At 49.3% G+C, this 21,204-nt stretch overlaps 1 protein-coding gene across 1 annotated transcript in view; it reads right to left on the bottom strand.

Annotated features, from left to right (window-relative positions):
- Positions 1–21,204, bottom strand: part of FSTL4 (follistatin like 4) — a 495,961-nt gene that overhangs the window by 39,052 nt on the left and 435,705 nt on the right. Inside the window, exons 8-9 of the mRNA XM_049872391.1 lie at positions 16,624–16,790; positions 2,804–2,924 (exon numbers count right to left, since the gene is read on the bottom strand). Coding sequence (XP_049728348.1) covers positions 2,804–2,924; positions 16,624–16,790 — 288 coding nt within the window. The remainder of the gene's footprint in view (positions 1–2,803; positions 2,925–16,623; positions 16,791–21,204) is intronic.

Below are 21,204 nucleotides of genomic sequence, written 5' to 3'. Positions count from 1 at the left end.
AGAGTCTGGGTTTTGGAGTCAAGACCTGCTCTGCCAGTTACTGTGTGGGTCTGGGTCAATCACTTAACCTCTCTGAGCTCCCATTTCCTTATCTGTAAAACAGGGATGGTCCCTAGTGGTTATTCAGTAAATGTTCCTTATAATTGTGTCTTTCATACCATTCTATTTTCAACAACAGCTTCCCAAACAGATACAACTTTCCTCCCTCTACATCCAACTCAGCAAGTTTAACTTCTAGAACACTTTGAAAACTTCTTGGCTCCAGGTATCAAGCAGTGGCCTTGTGCCCTCAGGAGGCAACAACTGGCCTACTTTAGGATAGTGTTCCCATAAGGGAGCTGATTAATGGACCCAAGTGCCACCCAAATGCCCTGGAGTCAGCCCAGCCCAGGGACCTCATGGGCTCCTGAAGCTGGGGCCACCCTGATGGCCTAGCCCAGCCATCTGGGGGCTGAGCATAATGAGCCAATTTAATGAGGTAGATAACCCATCACAGAGTACATAAGTCCCGGCGTGTTTCCTCGGACTCTACTGACAGCACGTTGGCTGGAAGAGGAATCTTAAATCTCATAGCAATTAGGAAATGGATCTCAAGTGGCCTCTCTCTGGGTCTCAGCAGGAATGCTCTTGCTCATTGTTTAGACTCTGATGGGTCAAGTGCAGCCTCTTCAGCAGACGCTAAGAAATCTCCCGGCTTGTGGTGTGGAGGTGGTGGGGGGAGAACTTGAAAAGAACTTGCCAATGTCCACTATACAGCCTACTTCCCACCTAGGAGGAGAAGTCTATTCTTTACTTTGAGCCCTGGAACACCTTATGGTGTTTGTGGGCTGTGCTCCTGGAATTCAGCATTGGGAGTGGGGAACTGGCTCCGTTCACACCATGAGCCCAGAATTCTGGGGGGATGTGGCACAAGAGCACTCCTGGCACCATGGACTTACCACTTACATTAAGAAATTTGAGACTGCAAAGTCTCCTCCAGAAGCTCAACATGTCTACAGGTTCTCATCTGTGAATTACTCAGGTTCCTTGGCAGGTGGCTCCCCTCTCCTCCTCAAAGATCTGCTTTGGAGGATATAAAATGAACCCCGGCTCTAGCCCTCTCCTTTTGCCCTTGCTTCCTGTGAATTGGGGTGGGGGGGTGCAGAATGGAACTGGGCTGGGGATCTTGAAACATTGTTTGATTTCGCTTTTCCAGGTTTGTCTGAGTAGCTGAGGGATTGGAGAGAGCCACTTGGACTTGTTTCACCACCAAATGTTCATGAATACTGTATGACTTTTGCCACCCACCCTCACTCTTGTGTGTCACGTTGCCAGTTTGTAAATGGTAAAGCCTTCTTCATGCTGCAGAGCACAAGCTTGATCCCAGGAGCAGCACCTGCTGAGAGCAGGGCCTAGACACAGCCAGCCTGTTGCACACTTAGATTCTCAGCCTGGGTTGGCTTTCCTGGGGGTGTCAGAACTGCGAACCTTTGGGTTGTTTCTGGTGAAATGCAGAGATTTCATTATAGGCCTGGGTTCAAGCCAACAAGTACACTAGTGAGACCCAAAAGGCTTAACCCATATCCTAGCTCAAGGGAAATCCTAATAAAGTTTTTTTTTTAGGCATGTATGAATATAAAAAACCCTAAAACATCCTGTGGGGGACATGTAGAGGGAAGCTTAGCTTACCCAGTTGCCCTTAAATGGCTTTTCACCCTGAATCCCAGAGGTGAGCAAAGCTGAACAGCACGAAGTGATCATTCTCAACATCTCGTTCACTTTCTGCTCTGAGCCAAAGCTCTGACCACCAGCTGGCACAGGAATCTTGGGGCTGACTTGGAGCTACCACAGACTTCCCTGGTTCATGAACATCCTGCTTAGGCCTGCTCTGGGATGTGAGTGCTGCCCACGTTGGGTTTGGTTGGATAAGTCTAATTGCACTGGGGGGACTGATTTGCTACATGGGCATAGTTTGTGGGCACCCTATGGCTCGTTTGCTTTGAAGGCTATAGTGGCCGGATGGCAGTGGCCAGCAGTGTGGTGCAGAGGTCAGAGCATGGCCTTGGGTCCAGTCGGACACCTCTTAGGTCACTTACCAGTTGTACGACCTCAGGCAGGTGACCTTACCTAGAAAATCATCCAATGGATGGGAGAGTTCATGTGAAGTGCCTAGCAGAGGTATACAGGGATTGGACAAAGTAAGTGCTCGAAAAACACTGGCTGTTGTAATGAATGATGTTGTAATCAGGAGGGGGTGGGTTTTTCCAGGTTTCTAGGAGTCATGGCAATGCAGGGACCAGGGAGAACCAAAGAAAGCCTTCCAGGCCTGCTCAGCTATGTCCTGGATTGGCCTAAGATGAGATTCATCGAGACTCTCGGGGAGGGAGATGGAAACAAGCTCTTGTTGGAGGAAAAAATGCCCCCAAACTGAACAAGTGATACAGTTCCACACCGCCTGGAAGAGAAGTGATAGTTTTTAGACAGGTTTTGCTTCTCACTGGATCCAGAGACCCTGGCCTCTCACCAGCGCCACACACCAGGGTACAAGCCACACTTGACAGTGGCCTTGGCTGCTGAGCACAACACCCCTAAATGGCCACCTCCATTAGCATGTGGATTCATTTCCTCAGAGGTGGCTCTGGGGGAAGCCAAAGCTGACAGATGTTGCCCTTTCCCCACCATTCCCCTTTACTTATGGAAGAGATGAGATTTTGGGGGGTTAGATGTTCCTCTAAGAAGACAATACAGGAGGGGACAAGGGTTGCTCTGAGCAGCATTCTGGGAACGTTTTGAGGGGGCGACACGCATGGAGCCATTTACTAACCATTCACCTGCAGGACGTGGGTCTGGAATAGCTCCTCGTGGCCGGAGGCGTGGCAGGTGTAATTGCCCATGTGGATGGTGGTCACCTTGGTGATGTACAGTGAGTCATCCTCTCCGAAGTCCTGCACGAGGCAAAGAACACAATGAGACTGGTGCAAAGAACACAATGAGACTGGTGCAAAGAACACAACTAAGTAGGCTGGGGAGGATAGCTCATGTCACGTGGTTTGCCAGCAAAGCAGAAATCCTGCAGCTGTGAGGGATTTCCTTTTTACCAACACCCTTGCTCCAGTCAAAGCTACCTGCAGTGGAGTGCTGGCGTCTGCAGCCAGGACACCATCTCCCCTCTACTTTGCTGAGATCCTGTATATCCATTTTTCACATGACACCTCCTCTATGAAGCCCTGCTTGAATACCCTCTACCCCAATACACATACTCCCTCTCCATTTCAGCTAACTCGAGCATGTCCTCTTCCTACTCATTTTTCTGCCTGCTTGTATCCTTGGGATCTTGTCCACCTGGTGAGAAGCTCCGTTTGTTGGCAAACTTTTTCTTAAAGGGCCAGATAAATATTTTTGACTTTGTGGGCCGTAAGCTTTCCATCAGCTGCTCAGCTTTGCCACTGTAGTGTATAAACAGCCACAGACCATTTGTAAGTGAATGAGCATGGCTGTGTTCCAATGACGTATTTAAAAAAAAAAAAGATGGTAGGTAGAATTTGGCTCACAGGTAAGAGTTTGCTGACTCCTGGCTTAGATCCTACCTTGATCCCAAAATGATGTCAGGCAGCTTGCAGAGATCTAGGTAGCCCAAGAGAAGATAAATAGAACTATAAGGGTGATGAGGGCAAACAAGAACAGGGGCAAGGTCATAAAACAGAGCCAGGAAAGGCTGATGCCCAGGGGTTCCATAAGAAATGGCCCTACAAGCCGGGTCATTATGGCCTCTGTGGCTGCACAAGGCAGGATCTATCTTATTGGGCCATTGCACAGGGGAGGGACAGGGCAGCAGGGGATACTTGGCTGCATCAGAGCCCCTTGATGAGCACTTGGCACAGAGCACTCCCCAGGGCCTTTTCCACCCACCATGTGCTGTCTTGCAGAACCATGCACAAAACTGCTCCCTTCCCGGCACCAACTGCAGACATGCCAGGAATTGGAATTCTCCAGTGTTCCATGGAGATCCCTCACCAGGCTTGGCCTTAGCTACCAAACATCTCCAAGGACATGATGCTCAGAGCTGACAGGACGGAGACGGTCCTCGCTCACCAGGGAGAAACGGGGCTGGACAGTGTGGTCTGAGAGGAGAGATGAGGAAGCCCAGCAGCTGAGATGTGGGAGACACAGGTTTTAGTTTGAGCTCTGCCACTGGCCAAGGTCACCTAATCCCTCTAGCACTGGTTTCTCCACCTGTAAGTTGTGACAATACACGCGTCCTGCCTGCCACAGGGAGGTGTTCGGAGAATGCATGTGAGTCCATTTTGGAAGGTGGGGAGAGTGACATGCATGGGGAATATGATTTTTCTTGTTATTATTAACAGAAGATGCAAAACTCCTTTTGGCCCCCTGAAACCAAACCATCCCCCTGCCCTTTCTAAGCTGCTTTTGCACAGGAGCAATCTGGCGGCAGGAGGGCTGGGAGGCCACTAGCCAGCGTGACACAAGGGTTGTCAAAGAGCAGCTGCAGGGCAGCTCCCTGGGCCAGATGCTCCTGCCTGCTGAAACGCTGACCACCTTGTTCACACTTCAGAAGGGCCCGGGCACCACCATCATGAGTTCCTTCAGAGATGCTGTCTGGATAATCACCCAGTGAAGAGGTGTGCGTCCGGCACAAGGCTTGGGGTAGGGCACAGGTGGGATGGTGGATAGCAGATGCGTGCAGCCTGCTTTCAGTATCAGGAAAATAATTCTCGACAGGGCTCCCAGTGGGGTAAAACATTGGTGAGGCTGCTGGAACCCTGTGAGTTTGCTCTGAAACATTGCTCTCCTTAAAACAGCCCATTCCTACCACTCTGCGGAAGCCTCAATAATAAAAATAAAACACGAGCTACCTCATTTGCCCTGTCTCACAACAGAGTCATAGAGGGTTTACACCTGAGTTGCTTATGAAAACTTAATGGTTAGTCAATTCTGGAACCGACATATTTCTAGTCTAAGCTGTTTTCGATGTCAAAACCTAAGTGGTGAGGGAAATATATTTTGCCTGGAATCTTGATAGTAGCATAGCACCTTGAAAGAGGGCTGGGAAGCTGGGTGAAACACCCACCTGGAGGGGAAGGGCAGGAGGCTTGGAAATTCCTCCATGCCTCACTTGGTTGGTTCTACAGTGAACTCCATCTCAAAGGACAAAACGAGATCTGTTTGCCGAAATCTGGTGCTGGGAACCCATTGGCATTTGCCCTGCACGCTGCCTTCCTGAGCCTTCACGTCTATGCCCTTCCTCACTGAGGGCCCTGAAACCACCTACTCCCACCCCAGCCTTGCTCTTGTAGGTGCCTTGCTGGGGAAAGGTTGCCTGGTTACATGGACGGCAGTATTCCTCAGGCGGAGAATGCCCCTGCATCCTGAGGGTTGGCCTCCCTGTTCCTCCTGCAGGAAGAGCACGCGAATGGCAGGGGGAATGGTTTAGTGTTGGCTCCCACCCCACAGGGATTTGGTTTTTTGTTTTATTTTGTTCTATGGCTTTTGGTTTTCAGGAGGCCAAGAAGAGTTTTGCATCTTTTATTAATAACAATGTAGTCCCTGGGTGGTGCAAACAGTTGTGCTCAGCTGCTAACCTAAAGGTTGGAGGTTTGAGTCCACCCAGAGTTGCCTTGGAGGAAAGTTCTGGTGATTGACTTCAAAAAATCACCCATCACAAACCCTGTGGAGTACGGTTCCACTCTTGACACGCGTAGGTTACCACGAGCCGGAACTGACAGCAATCGTAACAAGAAAAATCACATTTCCCCCATGTGTCATACTCCCACCTTCCACGGATCCCACAGACCAACTGCACGGCCCAGTACTAAGACCAGCTCACAGTTCCCAAGTACTTACTATTATGTATCAGAAAACCTCACGCGTGTTACCTTGTTTAGTCCTCAAAAAACTCCTGAAAACCAAAAACCATAGAACAAAACAAAACAACCAGATCCCTGTGGGGTAGGGAACTAGAGCTCTCCTTCAAAATATATTCTGAGTGTGACCTCCTCTCACCATCTGCACTGCCATCACCTTGGTCGCAGCCACCATCTTATCTGGGTGACAGCAGTGACCTCTACCTCCGCCCCTGCAGTCTCCTCTCTACACAGCAGCCCGAGTGGTCCTTTAAAGCCCATGTCAGCTCACGCCCTCCTCTGCTCAGAGTGCTCTCACAGAGACAAGGACCAGCACGCATGATCTGCCTCAGCCCCTCCCTCTCCTGTCCATCCCATCTCTACCATCCCCTGGTTCATTCCGCTCCAGCGCCCGCCTGGGCTCTCTGCTGTTGCTCTCACACACCAGGTGTACTCCCTGCTCAGGAACTTTCCACTTGCTGCACTCTCCTCCCTAAAGGCTGTCTGTCTGGCTCTCCCTCTTCTTCACGTCTGTTCCAGTGTTATCTGACTGTCCTCTCTGCAGCCCCCTCCCCAGCCCTCCCACTTCCCTTCCCTGCTAATTTCCCTTTATGGAACTTATTACCAGTTTCCTACTATCTGTTTTTTGTCTTTACCTTGTTTGGCATCTGTCTCACCTGCTAGAATATGAGCTTCACCAGGGCAGGGATTCATGGACACTGTGTTCGCAGCTGTGTCTCCTGTGCCCAGCATATAATAGGCTCTCAGTCAATATTTGCGGAATGGACTGTACAAGGCACTGAGCTAGGCTTTCTTTAGGGACTGCATTCTCGTTCCAGTTCTTTGGGTTTGGGAACCAAGGTGTCCACCTCCTGCCTTCCCATCCATCAAAATGCTGCCCTGTCACACAGGTTCAAAATGTGGTAGCTGACAGGAAAGACAGAGATGATCTAAGGTCTTCTGCTTCCCCACCCTGCCTCCTCCTCCACCTTGCAGCCCCCAGGGGTGACTCGTGGCCCTTTGGTGTTCCTCAGGCCAGAACACACTGGAATCGGCCAAAAACGAGAAGGCTTGCCCCTGAGCAGCAGGCAGAGGATGGAAAAGCCCATGCGTTTACTCCAGACTTGACTGATGACTTTTGGTGTGCCACTTACAAGGTCATTTAACCTCTCTGTTTGTTTTTCTCCCTCTTGGCAAGTGCAGGTCTCAGTTCCCCTGGGAGCAGAGGCATAACTCTTGGGTAATCACTTAGGTGCTGAGGGATATGTGTGAGTGCTTCAAGGACACGGGGGCTATGGGCTGCCGTGTGGCTCTTCTTTAAGCACCTAACTCATTACCAGCCTGTGACTTAGGCTCTGGGGAGAACCTGACTTTGTAATAAATAAGATAACGTTCTGGGCTTAAACAATGGGCATCATATAATTATGGAACAAAGTGCGTATTGTTTTCTGGGACACGACTACTGGCTACAGAAATCAAATTTACCTCACTGGATGTGAGAAAATTACTTTAAAAATTGATTTATAAGAAGCTACATAAAACTAAACCTGCAATTCTTCCTCTCCTGAATGTTCTTTGAGATGCGTCTGAATACTGCTATCAATGCTTGATTGCATCCCTGTAATTGTCTTTTTATGGATGGCTTTTTTTTTCTCTGATGCATAGAAATGTATTAGCAAAATCAAGGTTCTTTCCAGAAATAAACAGATGCTAGATTAGGCCATTCTTTGTATTGATGCACATTTGTTTTTGGGAAAGAGACAATTTTACTTAAAGACATAGTATTTGACTTTTAAAAAGCTGTTTTTTAAGTACCTGCCTTTAATAAAGAAAATAATTAAATGAGACTTCAGTATTAAACAATATTTAAGCAGAGGGGAGATGGGGGATGTTGTCATAGTGATACATGTGAGTCAGGTACAAGTAAGATGAAAATGAGCCTCCAATGCCGATTACTTAGTGATGAAATGTTAAACACAAGGACTCCAGAGTGGTTTTAGAGTTTAGGTTAATGATGCTATCAATGTTACAGGTTAAAATCCAGTTCAGGAACATTTATCCAGAGCTTTCCTAACTCTGCCCTTCGCAGGAGAAGCCCTGGCTCTCTTTGGGGAGAAGGGAGGAGAGAGGAGGCTGAGGGCCTCACTGGGGGTATCAGCTCCTGGCTCTAACCTGGACCATGCTCACAGCCAAGACAGCCAACTGGCATTCATGCTGTCCTTGAGATGCTCCAGGGAGGACTTGATTAAGTTTCCTTCCACGGCTCATTTCAGGGACCAAGAAGGCTTGCAATGAGTAATTTCCTCCTGACATGGTATTTAAAGCACTTATACACTGTTGGAGGGGGTACAACCTCCTCGGAGAGAGATTTGGCAATTTCCATCAAAACCAAACATGCCCACCCTCTGACGTGGTCATTATACTTTTAAGAACTTATCTTGCAGACCTACTTATACAATGTACAGAGGTGTGTCTAAGGATACGCACTGCCATGTTGTCTGCAGGAGATAAAGCTGAAAACAGGCTAAATGTGAGCTCTGACAGGTCAGGAAGGGCGTCTCTGTCCCCGGCATGGGGGTGGTGCTCAAGAATGGCTCAGGGACTGTGGGGCCTCCTGCGACTCCCTTCTGCTTGCCCAGTGGGGAGAGCACTCCTTGGAAGGGAGGACGCCAATCTGTGGTGGCCCAGGTACTGACTGACCTCATCCACTGGCTGGGCATCTGCAGTGAGGCTCTGCCCTGGACTCTAGGTCTGAAAGCTGAACCAGAACCTTCCTGAGGGACCCTGGACCATTGAGATGGGGCCATAAGTGGTCACTCAACACAAGTCAAACCTTGAAGCCAGTAGTAAGAGGGGTGAGTGGTGTCCCTGAGGAGGCCACTGAGAAACAAAGGCCAGAAGTAGACCTTGGGCGGCAGAGTCACCCCCCAAAATCCACAGTTTGGTGTACCATGAGCCTGGGCTCCCATCTCTTGGAGAAGCTCTTGTCCATGCTCATAACCATCCGAATTCATCCAAAGCACAAAAGAATGGGAATATTCAGATACAGCCAGGGTTTTCGACACAAGCCAGAGAGAATTGGCCAAAGCCTTTGAGTGCTTCAAGTATAGTGTTTTCCAAGATTTTAAAACAGAATGTACCCAAGCATTTAATGAGATTATTTTAATGCAGAACCTATAACCACTGTCTATCATGTTGCAAACAGCTCTCCACACTAATCAAACGCCTCTCATCTTTTACAATGGATTCATGACTGGTTCATATAAAGACAATAAAAATTAAATGAGTCATGAGCTCCTAAATCATTTTCTTTTGGTCTTTTTAATAACTCACTTTTAAAAAAGAGGTAGCTGAGAGCATATGCTTCATTAGAATTATTTGTTCCTGGTTTTACACAATTTAGACATGGGAAAAAAAGTGAACCTTTTAACACATCCTTCAAACACTGCTACAAATACTTTCCTCTAATGGCTTTTGTTTTTTCCTGCTTTTATCACTGTACTCTGCCTGCCAACATTTGAAAGCCCCAAATAGCGAGATTTGGTGGGAGAAAACAAAACAAAACAAAACAGAGTGGCTCTTTCAAGTCATTTGAAATATACTGGGTTTGTAGTAGGCCTTAAAAAAAAAAAATGATTACAATAGAAAAATGTTTCCTCTCCCTGAGAATATCCAGGCTAAACAAGTCCATGTGCTGGTCTCGGAGCGTTCTGCTCCCCTCCCTGGCGGGGGCAGAGGCCAGCAGCTAATGAGGAACGTTGGGCCATCAATGCACACCCGGCACCCAGAGTGAGGTCTTGTCAATGCTGTGTGCCTGGCTCAGTCACTGAGAGGGCTTCCCACTCCTGGGTATTGAGTCTTGAGCAAAGAAGAGGCCAGAGAGCTATGATGGGGCACAAAGGCTGGCTGCAGGCTGGTGGGTAGTTGCTCGGTCCCTCTGAGTCACTTAGTCCCACCTGCCTCGTGGAGTTGTGGTAAAGTCTAGGTGGGATGGTACTTGTAAAACAGACCAGCACGGGGCCTGATGCATGGTGCATGGTGCATGGGAGCTGTTTAGTATTCATGGTAGAAACAATAGCAACAACACTAGCAAAGTTCATCTGGGCAGCCATTTTCTGTGACCTTTGGGATGTCCTCTTCCTGCTTCTGTCTTCCTCCTGGGTAGGCCCCCTGCTTCTCAGGGTTATAAGGGGCAGTGAGGAAGACCGTTATGAGGTGACATTGTACAGATGAGGAGGGACATGCAGGCCAGATTTGGGGACAGTCACTAAACTCTGCCCTGAATGACTGCTAGGTAGTCCCGGTGGTCTGAGAATTGGAGGGCTGGGCTGGAATGAGTTTGCATGTTCAGTTTCTGTGGAAGTGAAGCAGGCCCTCTCTACAGTCAGACCTCAGAACGTTGAGTATGGTGGCCAGGATAAGGTGAGGAGGGGTGGGTCTGCCTCAGAGATGGGGTACCACCATAGCCCCCAAACCCTAGGTCTGAGCCTGAAGAAGGTATAGGGGCTGTGGGGAGACCCTGCTAGCCAGGACAGGTTCAGGGTAGACATGCTCTGGGTCCAGGTGAAAAAGTGAGGGGCCCCGGGGGGATCAGAGGTGTTCTCTGACTTCTGTGCAGGACTGTCACAGTGGACAAGGTCCCTGCCTCCAAAGTGCCTTCTTATCACAGGATGGTGTGACCTCAGGGATGAGAAAGTCCTCAAAGGTTAACTCAGTCTCTCTTGTGCTTGGATTCCTTTCCGTGACAGGCCTCTCATTGTCTCCTAAGGCTGCTCTGGGAGTCGGGATTTCATCTGAGAACTAACATTCCCCCTCAGGCTCTGACTGTGACTCTTGAGTGTGGTAGAGACACCTGCCCTTCCCCATGTGGCACTGTGTTGTGTGAGCAGAGCAGGGCCCACAGGCCAGGGTGGTCTGGGGTGGTGTGGGAACACTGGCTTCTTGGCGTTCCTCTGCTCTGACCATGTGGGGCTGGGAGGAGGAGGGCTGCTTGTCAGGACACAAACGTGGACCTACAGCCCCTGGTCAGCAGCCTCTAGCTCATATCCCAGTCCAAGACCAGACAGGCAGAACTCAGGCTGCTGCTGGTGCCCCCTCTCACTTCTGGGGTGGGGGCAGTGGGCCAAAGACCCTTGAGGGCTGAGGGGGAGGCTGCTGGGTCACGGCTGAAGCACACCCAGGCCCACAGCTGCTTCAGTAAAGAAACTGACAGCCAGCCAGGAAGCAAACAAATTACAAGCCGTACTTTGTTAGCTCTGGGGAATACTCGTATGAACAGAAACTATTGATTTCTCATCAAACAAACAGAAGGAGGTATCATAGCCCAGAGAGGGGCTGCAGCTCCTTCCCTGCACTGATGTCTCTGCTAGGAAACTTCTGTCTTTGGGGGCTTTGCACTGCGGTCCAAGGTGCTGTTCTCTGCTCAGTGGTGGTTTTGTTTCCCCCAATGTGGCTGAGGCTGGGACCCTCATGCAAGCTGGGCTGGGGTGACGGGGAAGCACTTATGAGTCACCCAGTTGTGTGCATGCCATCCTGGCTGGGGTGGCTCAGGAATCCTTAGGAGACACACAGGGCCAGGCTGGACTTCCTGGCAGCTTAAGGTGTGGTGAACAAAGCCACAGCCATGGGAGGGAACCTCAGGCAGTTGCCAAGGGTAGCTTGGGGCACTGCTTGGGTTCAAGAGAGCTGTTGGGAAATGACGGAGGAAGACCCCAAGAGCCCCAGCAGGGTCCCCCTCATTTCTAGGTCCCACCTTATTTGGGGACTGCTGGTCCTCTTCAGGTGCATTTTTAATCTTGGTCTGGAAAGGGTTCAGGATGCCTGTAGGACTGCCTCTGCCCTGTCACTTCTCGATGAAAAATCTGTGATTCCCCACTGTTTACAAGAGAATGGCCAAGATCCTTGGTTGGCATCTGTGGCCCTTCATGTTCTGGCCCCAGCCTGTCCCTCCAGCCTCCTGGCTCTTATTGTTCATCAAACATTCTTGCTCCCCGGGGGCTTGGCCAGAACTGCTCCTTCCTCAGGCCCCAGAAAGTGCTTCCTGCTATGCATACCGACCTGCCACACCATTTTCTGTTTGTGGCTCCCTTGCACCTCCCTGGCACTTAGAAAGTGCATCCAAAGGCCCAATTCCCCATGTACACACATGATTGCGTGACTCACAAATGCTTCTGACAGCGACATGTGCGGGCTGTGGAATCCGAGTGGCTCCTTCTCACTTGGCTCCGGGCTAGAGGGAGTACATTTACTTTCTGATCAAATATTATTCTGATGCTCAAGGCATCCTTGATGTTTGCAAGTCAGAAAAGTTTAATTACATGTGTCATTAGCATGGCATTCTGTAATAGCTCTGTGACTGAATTCATTAACAGAATTCTTAACAGATAAGACAAGACAAATTAATATTTTGTTGCCCATGAAAGCTTCTCATTAAGAGAGTAGTGAAAAAGTGATTAATATTTGGTTGCCAATCAAGATGTCTCACACAAATGACAAAAAAAGGAGGCCTATACCTCGTGGTGCCTGCTAATCTCCCCGCCTTGGGTTTTGTAGGCTGATCTGCTTCCCTGTTTGTGGCAGTGTTTCCATGCCAGTGGCTAATCACAGTGCTGGTGATGACGTTTCATTTCTGACTGCTCTCCCAGGGGCAGTTATTGGCAGAGTCGGGGTGGGTGCTGAGGTGCCATGGGCTGAGGGGCTCTGGGGGCCTGGGTAGCTCCTGAACCTTTGCTCCATCAGTGTTGCCCCCTGAACTCTTTTCCCCAGACCAATTCTTGCTGCAAAAATGCCCCGTGAATCCTGATGACCAGGCTCTAGCCCTTTCCAGCCTGATTTCCTGTCATTGTGGTGTTTCCAGACTGGTGTTGACACTTATGAATACCTCCTGTGTGCCAGGCACCGAGCCGGGCACTTCACACATGTGATCAGCCTGAAAATGCCCCCACACAGAGGGTATTGTTATCCCCATTTCCTACCGGCCCAGAGAAGTTGAACAGCTTGCCCCAGGCTGTGCTGGATTTGCTGAAGGTGGCTGGTCAGTACCTCTCCCTGGATGAATCCAGGCTGATATGGATGGTGGTGTCGCCAGCTGCAGGCAGCGGGGTTATCCTGGGTCACATCTGATGGGGGAGACTCATTGGGCTGCTGCTGGCTGCTCACTGGAGACTCAGGCTGCAAGGTGCTGAGAACGTTGCTTAGCAGCACCAGTAGTAATAATAATAATGAGAGTGATAATTATAAATCTAATGATAGCTAGCATTTGTGGAACACTGTATGCTATAGGGTCACTATGAGTCAGAATTGACTCGACAGCAATGGGTTTGCTTTGGTTTTTATTTGCTAAGAATATACATGCATCTTCTCATTTAATACTATAATCCTGGTGGGGCAGTGGTTAAGAGCTACCGCTGCTAACCAAAAGGTCTGCAGTTCGAATCTACCAGGTGGTCCTTGGAAACCCTGTGGGGCAGTTCTACTCTGTCCCATAGGGTTGCTATGAATCAGAATTGACTCAGTGGCAACAGGTTTTGTTAATGCTGTAAGAGACATTTGAATTTGAGCCCTGGTGGCACAGTGGTTAAGGGCTACAGCTAGTAACCAAAAGGTTGGCCACTTGAACCTACCAGCTGCTCCTTGGAAATCCTATGGGGCAGTTCTACTCTGTCCTATAAGGTCACTGTGAGTCGGAATCGACTCTACAGCAACAGGTTTGGTTTTTCGGCGCCCTGGTGGCGCAGTGGTTATCAGCTCAGCTGCTAACCAAAAGATCAGCAGTTTGAATCCACCAGGTACTCCTTGGAATCCCTATGGGGCAGTTCTACTCTGTCCTATAGGGTCACTATGAGTCGGAATCAACTTGACAGCAAAGGGTTTGGGTTTTTTTTTTTGGATAATTCTATGGGAGCCCTGGTAGTACAGTGGCTAAGTGCTTGGCTGCTAACTGAAAGGTCGGCAGCTCGAACCCACCAGCTGGTCCATGGGAGAAAGATGTAGCAGCCTGCTTCCATAAAGATTACAGTCTTGGAAACCCTAGGGGACACTTCTACTCTGTACTATATAGGGTTGCTATGAGTCGGTCTCAACTCAATGGCAATGGGTTTGGTTTTTGATTATAATCCTATGATGCAGGTACTATTATTTTTCCCATTTCACAGATGAGGAAACTGCAGCTCAGAGAGGTCAAGTATTCATTCCATGGTCACTCAACTATGAAGGGGCAGAGCAGAGACTTAAACCCAAGTCCTTTAGATCTCAGAGTCTGTGCTCTTCACTAGCAGGCTGGATGCCTCCCTCTCTGAGGCACGGGCAGCGTGTGTGTGTGTGTGTGTGTGTGGTTATTGTGTATATTGTATGTACTGTGTGTGCTTGTGTGCATCAGGCTAGGACCACTATGGGGCTGGCGCTGACCTGTACCCTCTTCTGGGGGTTTCTGAGAAGTACCAGACCCTGCCTGTTGGTGGGCTGCTGACTTGACCACAAACAGCTAGTGTTTCCTGGGAGGTAATGAGGGGCCATTAATCTCCTGTTGTACCCACAATTACCCAAATTGCTAACCTTATTGTGAAATGTAGAAATGCAATTGAATTGGTGCTGGAGGCATGTTCCAGGGAGGGGAAAAACACTCAAAGTAATTTAATTAACTGATAGCAAGTACATTAAGCGGAGTTCTGCCTCTGCCTTTATTTCTGATGCGTTTAGAAAGAGCACCAAGTAAAAAAGCACGTGGATGTTTAGACAGACAGGGTGCCCGGTCCTGGCTCTGAGTCAATCACCATTGGCCAAATGTGCTTAAAAGCTGATGCCCCTACGTCAGTGACTTGTGTTGTGAGCTTTTGTGCACACAAACCTGTGCACCCCAACACACACACACACTACAACACACACCATACCACACACACCCACACTGGCCCTAGTCTTTACAAGTAGGACACCGTCTCCTTTTGCTGAGATCTCAGACAAGCCCTGGCCATTTCAGACCCAGAGGACAAAAGACTCTGCCCATCCAGCATCCATCCATCAAGCCCCCACTAGGGAGGCTTGTTGTGTGGCACAGACATTCAGAGATGTGCAGGATACAGGCTATGGTCACTGTGGTGGGGAAATCGCAAGGAAACCGTCCTGCCCAGTGTGACCAGGGTGGGAGAGGGGCACTTGGCCATCTCTTCCCAGGGTAGGATCTCCAGAGTGGCTCCTCTTCCCATCTGCTGCCTCCATGATTTCCAGGGTACAGCCAGTAAGAGTCCTGGCTAGTTTTTCCTGCAGAATTCCTGTTAGGCCTGTCTCTCAACAAAGCAGTCTCAGAGTTGGAGGGACCATCAAGGTTATGGGGTTTAGTTGCCCTTGGTGGCTAGCAGCTACCTTACTGCATTGCTGACTATAATCCCTGCCTCAGCTTGTATGCCCCTAGGGATGGGGAGCTCTCTATCTCCTAAGATAGCTCACTCTATTGCAGAGCAGATCTGATGATTGGAATGGTGTTCCACCTACAAAGGTCAAATTGGTCTCCTTTTGGGGGTGCATCTTGGCCCTTTGTGCTAATTCAACACATGGGGTCATACAACCCAGGCCAGCTCCCTCTGCCCCAGTCCCTATCCAAGCCCTTTAGAGATGCTAACAGGAACTGCCCACTTATCGCACACATCTTCCTTCTCTGGGCCAAGCATCCCATGGCAGACCAGCTGGCCTGTCCTGAGCCAAGGAGACCAGGGCTGTCCCCTCTTCTGCTTGAAATTATATTCCTGTTACTTGTAGCCCGACACCTGTCAGCCATTCTGGCAGCTCCCTACATGGGTGACATCACTCTGTCTTCTCACATGATCTTCTGGGAAGCCACATCACCCCTGTGCCAAACCTGGGTCAATAAATATACCTGAATTATTCCATTTAATCCTCACAGCCCAGTAGAAGGGATATTCTGCTAATGTTTTATAATTATAATGTTTTCATACAGGTTGATTCACTGAGGATAAGCGAATTAAGAAATTGTTCAAAGTCACGAAGCCGGGGCAGGGGGGATGCTAGGACCCCAGCCCTGGCTGACTAGATCCTCAGGGAACAGAACTACCCCTTGCTTGTCACATCAGGCTGCATGAGCTTAGCTGCTGTTCTTCCACACAGAACCAGTCAACTCATTAAACCCACATCTCTCACCCAGCAAGCCAGGCCCCCAAGGCAGGGCCCCTCCACCCCCTTTCCTTCTACTTCCTCACCTGGCACCTGTCCTCCAACCAACCCAGCCCAATAGCTCACCTCCACAGAGAATGCCCCTTCCCTCATGATTAGATGTTCAAATCCTACCCAGCTTTAAGGTCCAGCATCCCCCTGGGTTCCCCAGCCAGTTGTGCTCTCCCCTGCTCCAGAGCTTCCTGCCTCCTACCTGGCTGTGCCTCTCTGTTGGCCTATGGGCCATCCCACCAAGCCATGTGGCCTCTACTCTTACAGACCGCTCCTCTCCATGTCCCATCTTCATGCCCACCTGCAACCTTTGCTAATGCAGGCCCAGCACAGAGGCCTCCTGCCCTGCCACCATGGCCTCCCCTAGTCAACACACCTTTACCTTATCCTGGGCATGGCTACCAGGTTTATGGCCACCACTCATCCTGCTCTCAGCAAATGGCAGCCTTTCATTTCCTGATGCCTCCCAGGTGGCAAAAAGCTTAAAAGGCACCAAACAGGGAATGTTAAAATAAAACACTCTGAACTTGCCATTGCCTCACAGTGAGTAGGGCAGCTTTCTTTCCCCAGGAGATACACTGGCGCTTGGAATAAATTCCACGTGACTTACACTGATGTCTTCTAAGTCCAGGAAGTTCAGGGTGAGCCCATTGCGCTTCCAGATGATTGGTGGCCGCAAGTCTCCACGGATGGCACAGGTCAGCACCGTGCTCAACCCCACAGTCACTGTGGTCACGCTGACCCTCTCCTGGGGGGAGAGGCTGAGCTCAACCACCTCTGTAGAGAGGAAAAGGAGAAGGTAGTCAGGTGCAGACCCAGAGGAATTTATTCGTGGGCAGGAGCCCAGGTGGACTTTGAGGCTCCCCCAAATTGTTCACAACTGGAAAAAAAAAACCAACCAACCAACCAGAAAAACCTGTTGCTGTTGAGTTGGTTCTGACTCATAATGATCCTGTAAGACAGAACAGACTTGTCCCATAGGGATTCATTCCAAGGCTTTAATATTTACAGAAGCAGACTGCCACATCTTTCTCCGAGGAACGCTGGTGGGGTTGAATTATGAACCTTTCGGTTAGCAGCAAAGCACTTAACCACTGTGCCACCAGGGTTCCTTTGTTTACAACATCCAGACTAAATTTACAGATAGACATTTTTCCTGGGAGAGGGGCCACAACTTATGTCAAATTCTCAAAGGGCTCATGAGTCAAAACGGCATGAGCCACAGCTCTAGTGAGTGGGAGAACCATCTAGGCTATGGCCTTGTGAGCCGAGCTGAGGATGCGGGCTGCCAGAGCCACAGAGGCCGTTGCACAGAGACCAGAAAGCCAGCTTTGCCAGTGTTGCTCAGAGCTCCCCAGGCCTAATGAAGTCTGGGCCCTGCTCAGTGCACTCACAGTCTGCTGGGTGAGCCGATAGGCTGCTCATCCATATGGGGGCAATTTAAAGGTTGCACTCTCTGAAGTTGGGGAATGAACTAGCTGACCTTTGAGGGTTTGTTTCTGTCCAAGGATTCTCTGAACTTGGACTTGGATTTCTGCTCTGTGACCTTGCATGGTAGCCTTTAATTTTTTGAAGTGTACTTCAGGCCGCATAAATTATTAATCCTTGCTTGATAACTGGCATTAAGACTGATCATTCTTCAGGCAAATGGGAAAGATCTAAAATATTTCCCTGCAATCACACGCTTTTTTAAATTCTCAAGATTTATGAAAAATTAATCAAATTCAGGCTGCTCAAATGCCGAGATGGGGCTAGGGTTGGAGGGAGAGTCACCAGCCTGCTGATGGGGCTGTGTCCCTCTGCTCTGCCCCCAAATCTGCCTACCGAGGGGGCTTGGGGCAGCAGCCAGAGATGGGGTGAGCTGAAGGAGGCAGGTTGGCCCTGGGCCTGTGTCTATTCTGGGATGCTGCCAAGCCTGCTGGGAGCCTTACTCTCACCACTCCATTGGGATCTGGGGCCCCTGACAGGTGGGCCATTCCCCAAAACTCTGGTGCAAAGCAGAGTTGGGAGCTGAGCTCTGTGACTAAGTGGGACACCTGTTAGCTGTGACTGGTGGCAGCACGACTGCAGGCAACACACTTGTGCTCTGTACCCTCCTGGCAGTATGTAGGGGGTGGGGAAGGGAAGAGAAACAGTGCCCAGGTACAAGGCACAGGACAGCTGAGCCAATGAAGTGACAACAGGTGCAGCAGGTCAGCTCCCAATTAGCAAAGCCCTTTCTCCTCCCCCAAACATTCACTGGCCCAGCCCTGGGCCTGTGAAGATGAACAAGATAAGGCATTCCCTGGGTTACAAATGTCCAACTTACGTATAACTGGTAGTTACAAACCAACCCCGTATTATGTTAAAAATTCAAGGTACACACAATGGTTTGTAATAACAAACAGATGCTACTTTGCAATGCTCATCAATGTATGTATTATCAATGTATTATTATGTTCAAGGTGTTTTAGTGTATCTGGAAGTGTTTCTTTAATGTTTTTCATGTATAGGAAAGTACACTATACACTACATAATGATTTAGGGATAATATTGGAGCCATTGTTCCCTGTCCTAAAATGTGACCCAGCTGGAGCTGGACCCACAAGGACCCACAAGGACTCACAAGGACATATCAACTGGGCCCCAAGGTACAGACAATAGCTAGGATAATCTTGGGAAACATCTTTTAGGGAAACTTTCACATAAACAAATCATAAAACACAGCACAGGAGACCCACATACTTTCCACTCTTATCTTTTTTTATTAGTATTTAGTGAATAGTAAGATTTGTTGGATCAGTGAAGACCCTCCTGACTGTTGTTTCTGAAACCTGTACCAATGATTGTTAAGAAAGATGAATCAAAATGTAGCATTACAGAGATTTAGCAGTTTCTAGCCAATCTGTGAAAAGGTGAAGCTTCCAGTGGTTTTGCTCATTTGTAATGTTAATATATACTGATGTCTCTATATCATGCAGAAATGGCTCTAGCAGCATGCTTGTCTGTTTTCCTGCTTTTGTCTGTTCTGTAATATTCCTTGGACTGAGGCAGACATGGCTCCGGCAGCATGCTGGTTCATTTCCCGCTGTTGCCTCTTTGAATGTAAGCTGAATAAAACTTCCTTTTTGCTTTACTAAACTTCGTGATGTTTTTACCCTACAACAATACTAAGAGAAACATTTGACTGATGTTGTATGAACCGTACCTAACTGTACTGATTTACATACAGATTTGACCTAAAGACAGACTTAGGAATGAAACTTGTTTGTAATCCAGGGACTGCCTGTATACACTAGGTGCTTAAGCAGTGCTAGTTAGAATGGATGGATGGATGGATAAACGGTGGACAAAACTGAAATAGAGAAGGAAAGGAGCTAGTAGGCTGGGAGGAGGGGACAATCATACGCAGGAAAATGTGTCTCATGTCAAGGGGCCGCATGAGTAAAGGTAAGCGCCGAGTGATTGATGCAGATACAGTCAACCTAATATTTTACCAAAAATAAAGTGATGCATTTCGAGTTCCCTCTTCAGTCACGCTCAGTTTGCTGCCCTCCCACATCTGAGTCATGAGGCTTACAGTTCAGGGCAAGAGAGAGAGGCACTGACCCTCTGTAGCAAGATCTAGGCTGGGACGGGAGGCATGAGGGAGGGGGAGAAGGAATTTACCACAATGGCTTAGCTCTAGGGCTTCAACCCTTGCTGAGAATTTGCATTTCCACCCCAGATATACTGAATCAGAATCTACATTTTAAGAAGATCCCCAGGTGATTCTTATGTATGATAAATTTTGAGAACCACTGCTCTACTAGCTAGAAACTGGGAACTTGTAAGAAATGCAAATTCTCATTAGGGCTTTGAACAGGAAGAAACCAGTTTGAAGCCCTGCTTAGCTCCCACTGTACTCTGCTGGGGCCTGGCCCTTCAGACTCAGAGCCCAGGGATCTCCCCGAGTGTATAGGAGGTACCCCAACGGGATGACCACGAGGTTCCATGGTATGTGGACGTAGGAGGGGTATGAAATGGCCCTTCCTGGTTCCAGGAGAGTGTGGGAATAAGAAGGGTAAAAAGGAGAATCGACCAAAGTTCGGAGGCTATTCTTTTCCCCACCAGGGGTGACTGCACGTGGGGGCAGAGTGCCAGGGCCTGTATTTACCTGCCAGATCCCCAGTGGAGGGTCCCAGCTGCCATGGCTTGGGGGTGAGGTGCTCTGCACCTCTGCATCCTAGGACTGCACATTGGACCACCAGCCCAGGGCCTGATAGAACCTTCAGGTGTATGTGCTGCCAGTGGGGCTGAGGGGGGCCGAGCTGCCAGAAGCACTCCAACCTGGACAGGCTGAGGGCACCGGCAGCGAAGAGCACACCAGCAGGACCCTCATCCAGGGGACAAGGGCGACCAGAGGCCCTGGCCGTAGAAAGCAGAGGTGGCCGTGCTGCTTCCCTCCACTCAGACGCCAGCCTGGAGAGGGGCTGGGACGAGGGAGGGCTGGGAATTGGAGAGACCCATGTTTTCCTTGGATGGGGCATTACTTACCCGGAATGCTAAAATTCTCAGCTTGGACTAAGCTTTACAGTGGACTGATCATTTAGTAGTGTGTGTCTCCCAGTGGCTTGTGAAGAAGTCAGGCTTGTTACAGAAAGAGCCTGTTCTGCACATCTTAGTTCCAGGCCAACCACAAGGAAAAGACCAGGGAGGGGTGCCTGGAGGAGACAGGGCCTCCCCTGGGTCCTAGAGCTCTGGCTTCAAACGTGGTTTCTGAGGACGACTTGCAGCACATTGAAGGAGGGTTTGCTAAAAACAGACTCCTGCCCCCCCCTCCCCGAGGACTGATACCAACTCTGGTGGTGGGATGGGCATCTGGATTTTAATAAGCATTCCAGGGGATTACATGGTACCCTGAGGCCTGAGAATGACTGCCATAGAGGATAAGTGGTAGGCACCCAAGTAGTTGGAAAGTGGGAGGATGAGTGAAGGATGGAGAAGTAGGCTGGGGTTTTGGGGGCCCTGAATACTAGGCTAGGAACATAGCTCCCAGTTGAAATGTAGGCCCTATGTAAAATGTAGGACCCCTCCCCGTGGGGTCCCAAAGGCATATTTTTAAACTAGTTTTAGAAAGAGGGTCTGGAAGGAGCCTATAATATGGCGCCAAAAAAAAAAAAAACCAAGAAAACAAAGGCAAAAAAAAAAAAAAAAAGGTGGGGAGATGGCA

Source organism: Elephas maximus, chromosome 2 (genome assembly GCF_024166365.1).
Source record: "Elephas maximus indicus isolate mEleMax1 chromosome 2, mEleMax1 primary haplotype, whole genome shotgun sequence".
Lineage (NCBI taxonomy): Eukaryota > Metazoa > Chordata > Mammalia > Proboscidea > Elephantidae > Elephas > Elephas maximus.
The sequence above is the reverse complement of the archived record's forward strand: the minus strand, read 5'-3'. Positions and strand labels throughout refer to the sequence as shown.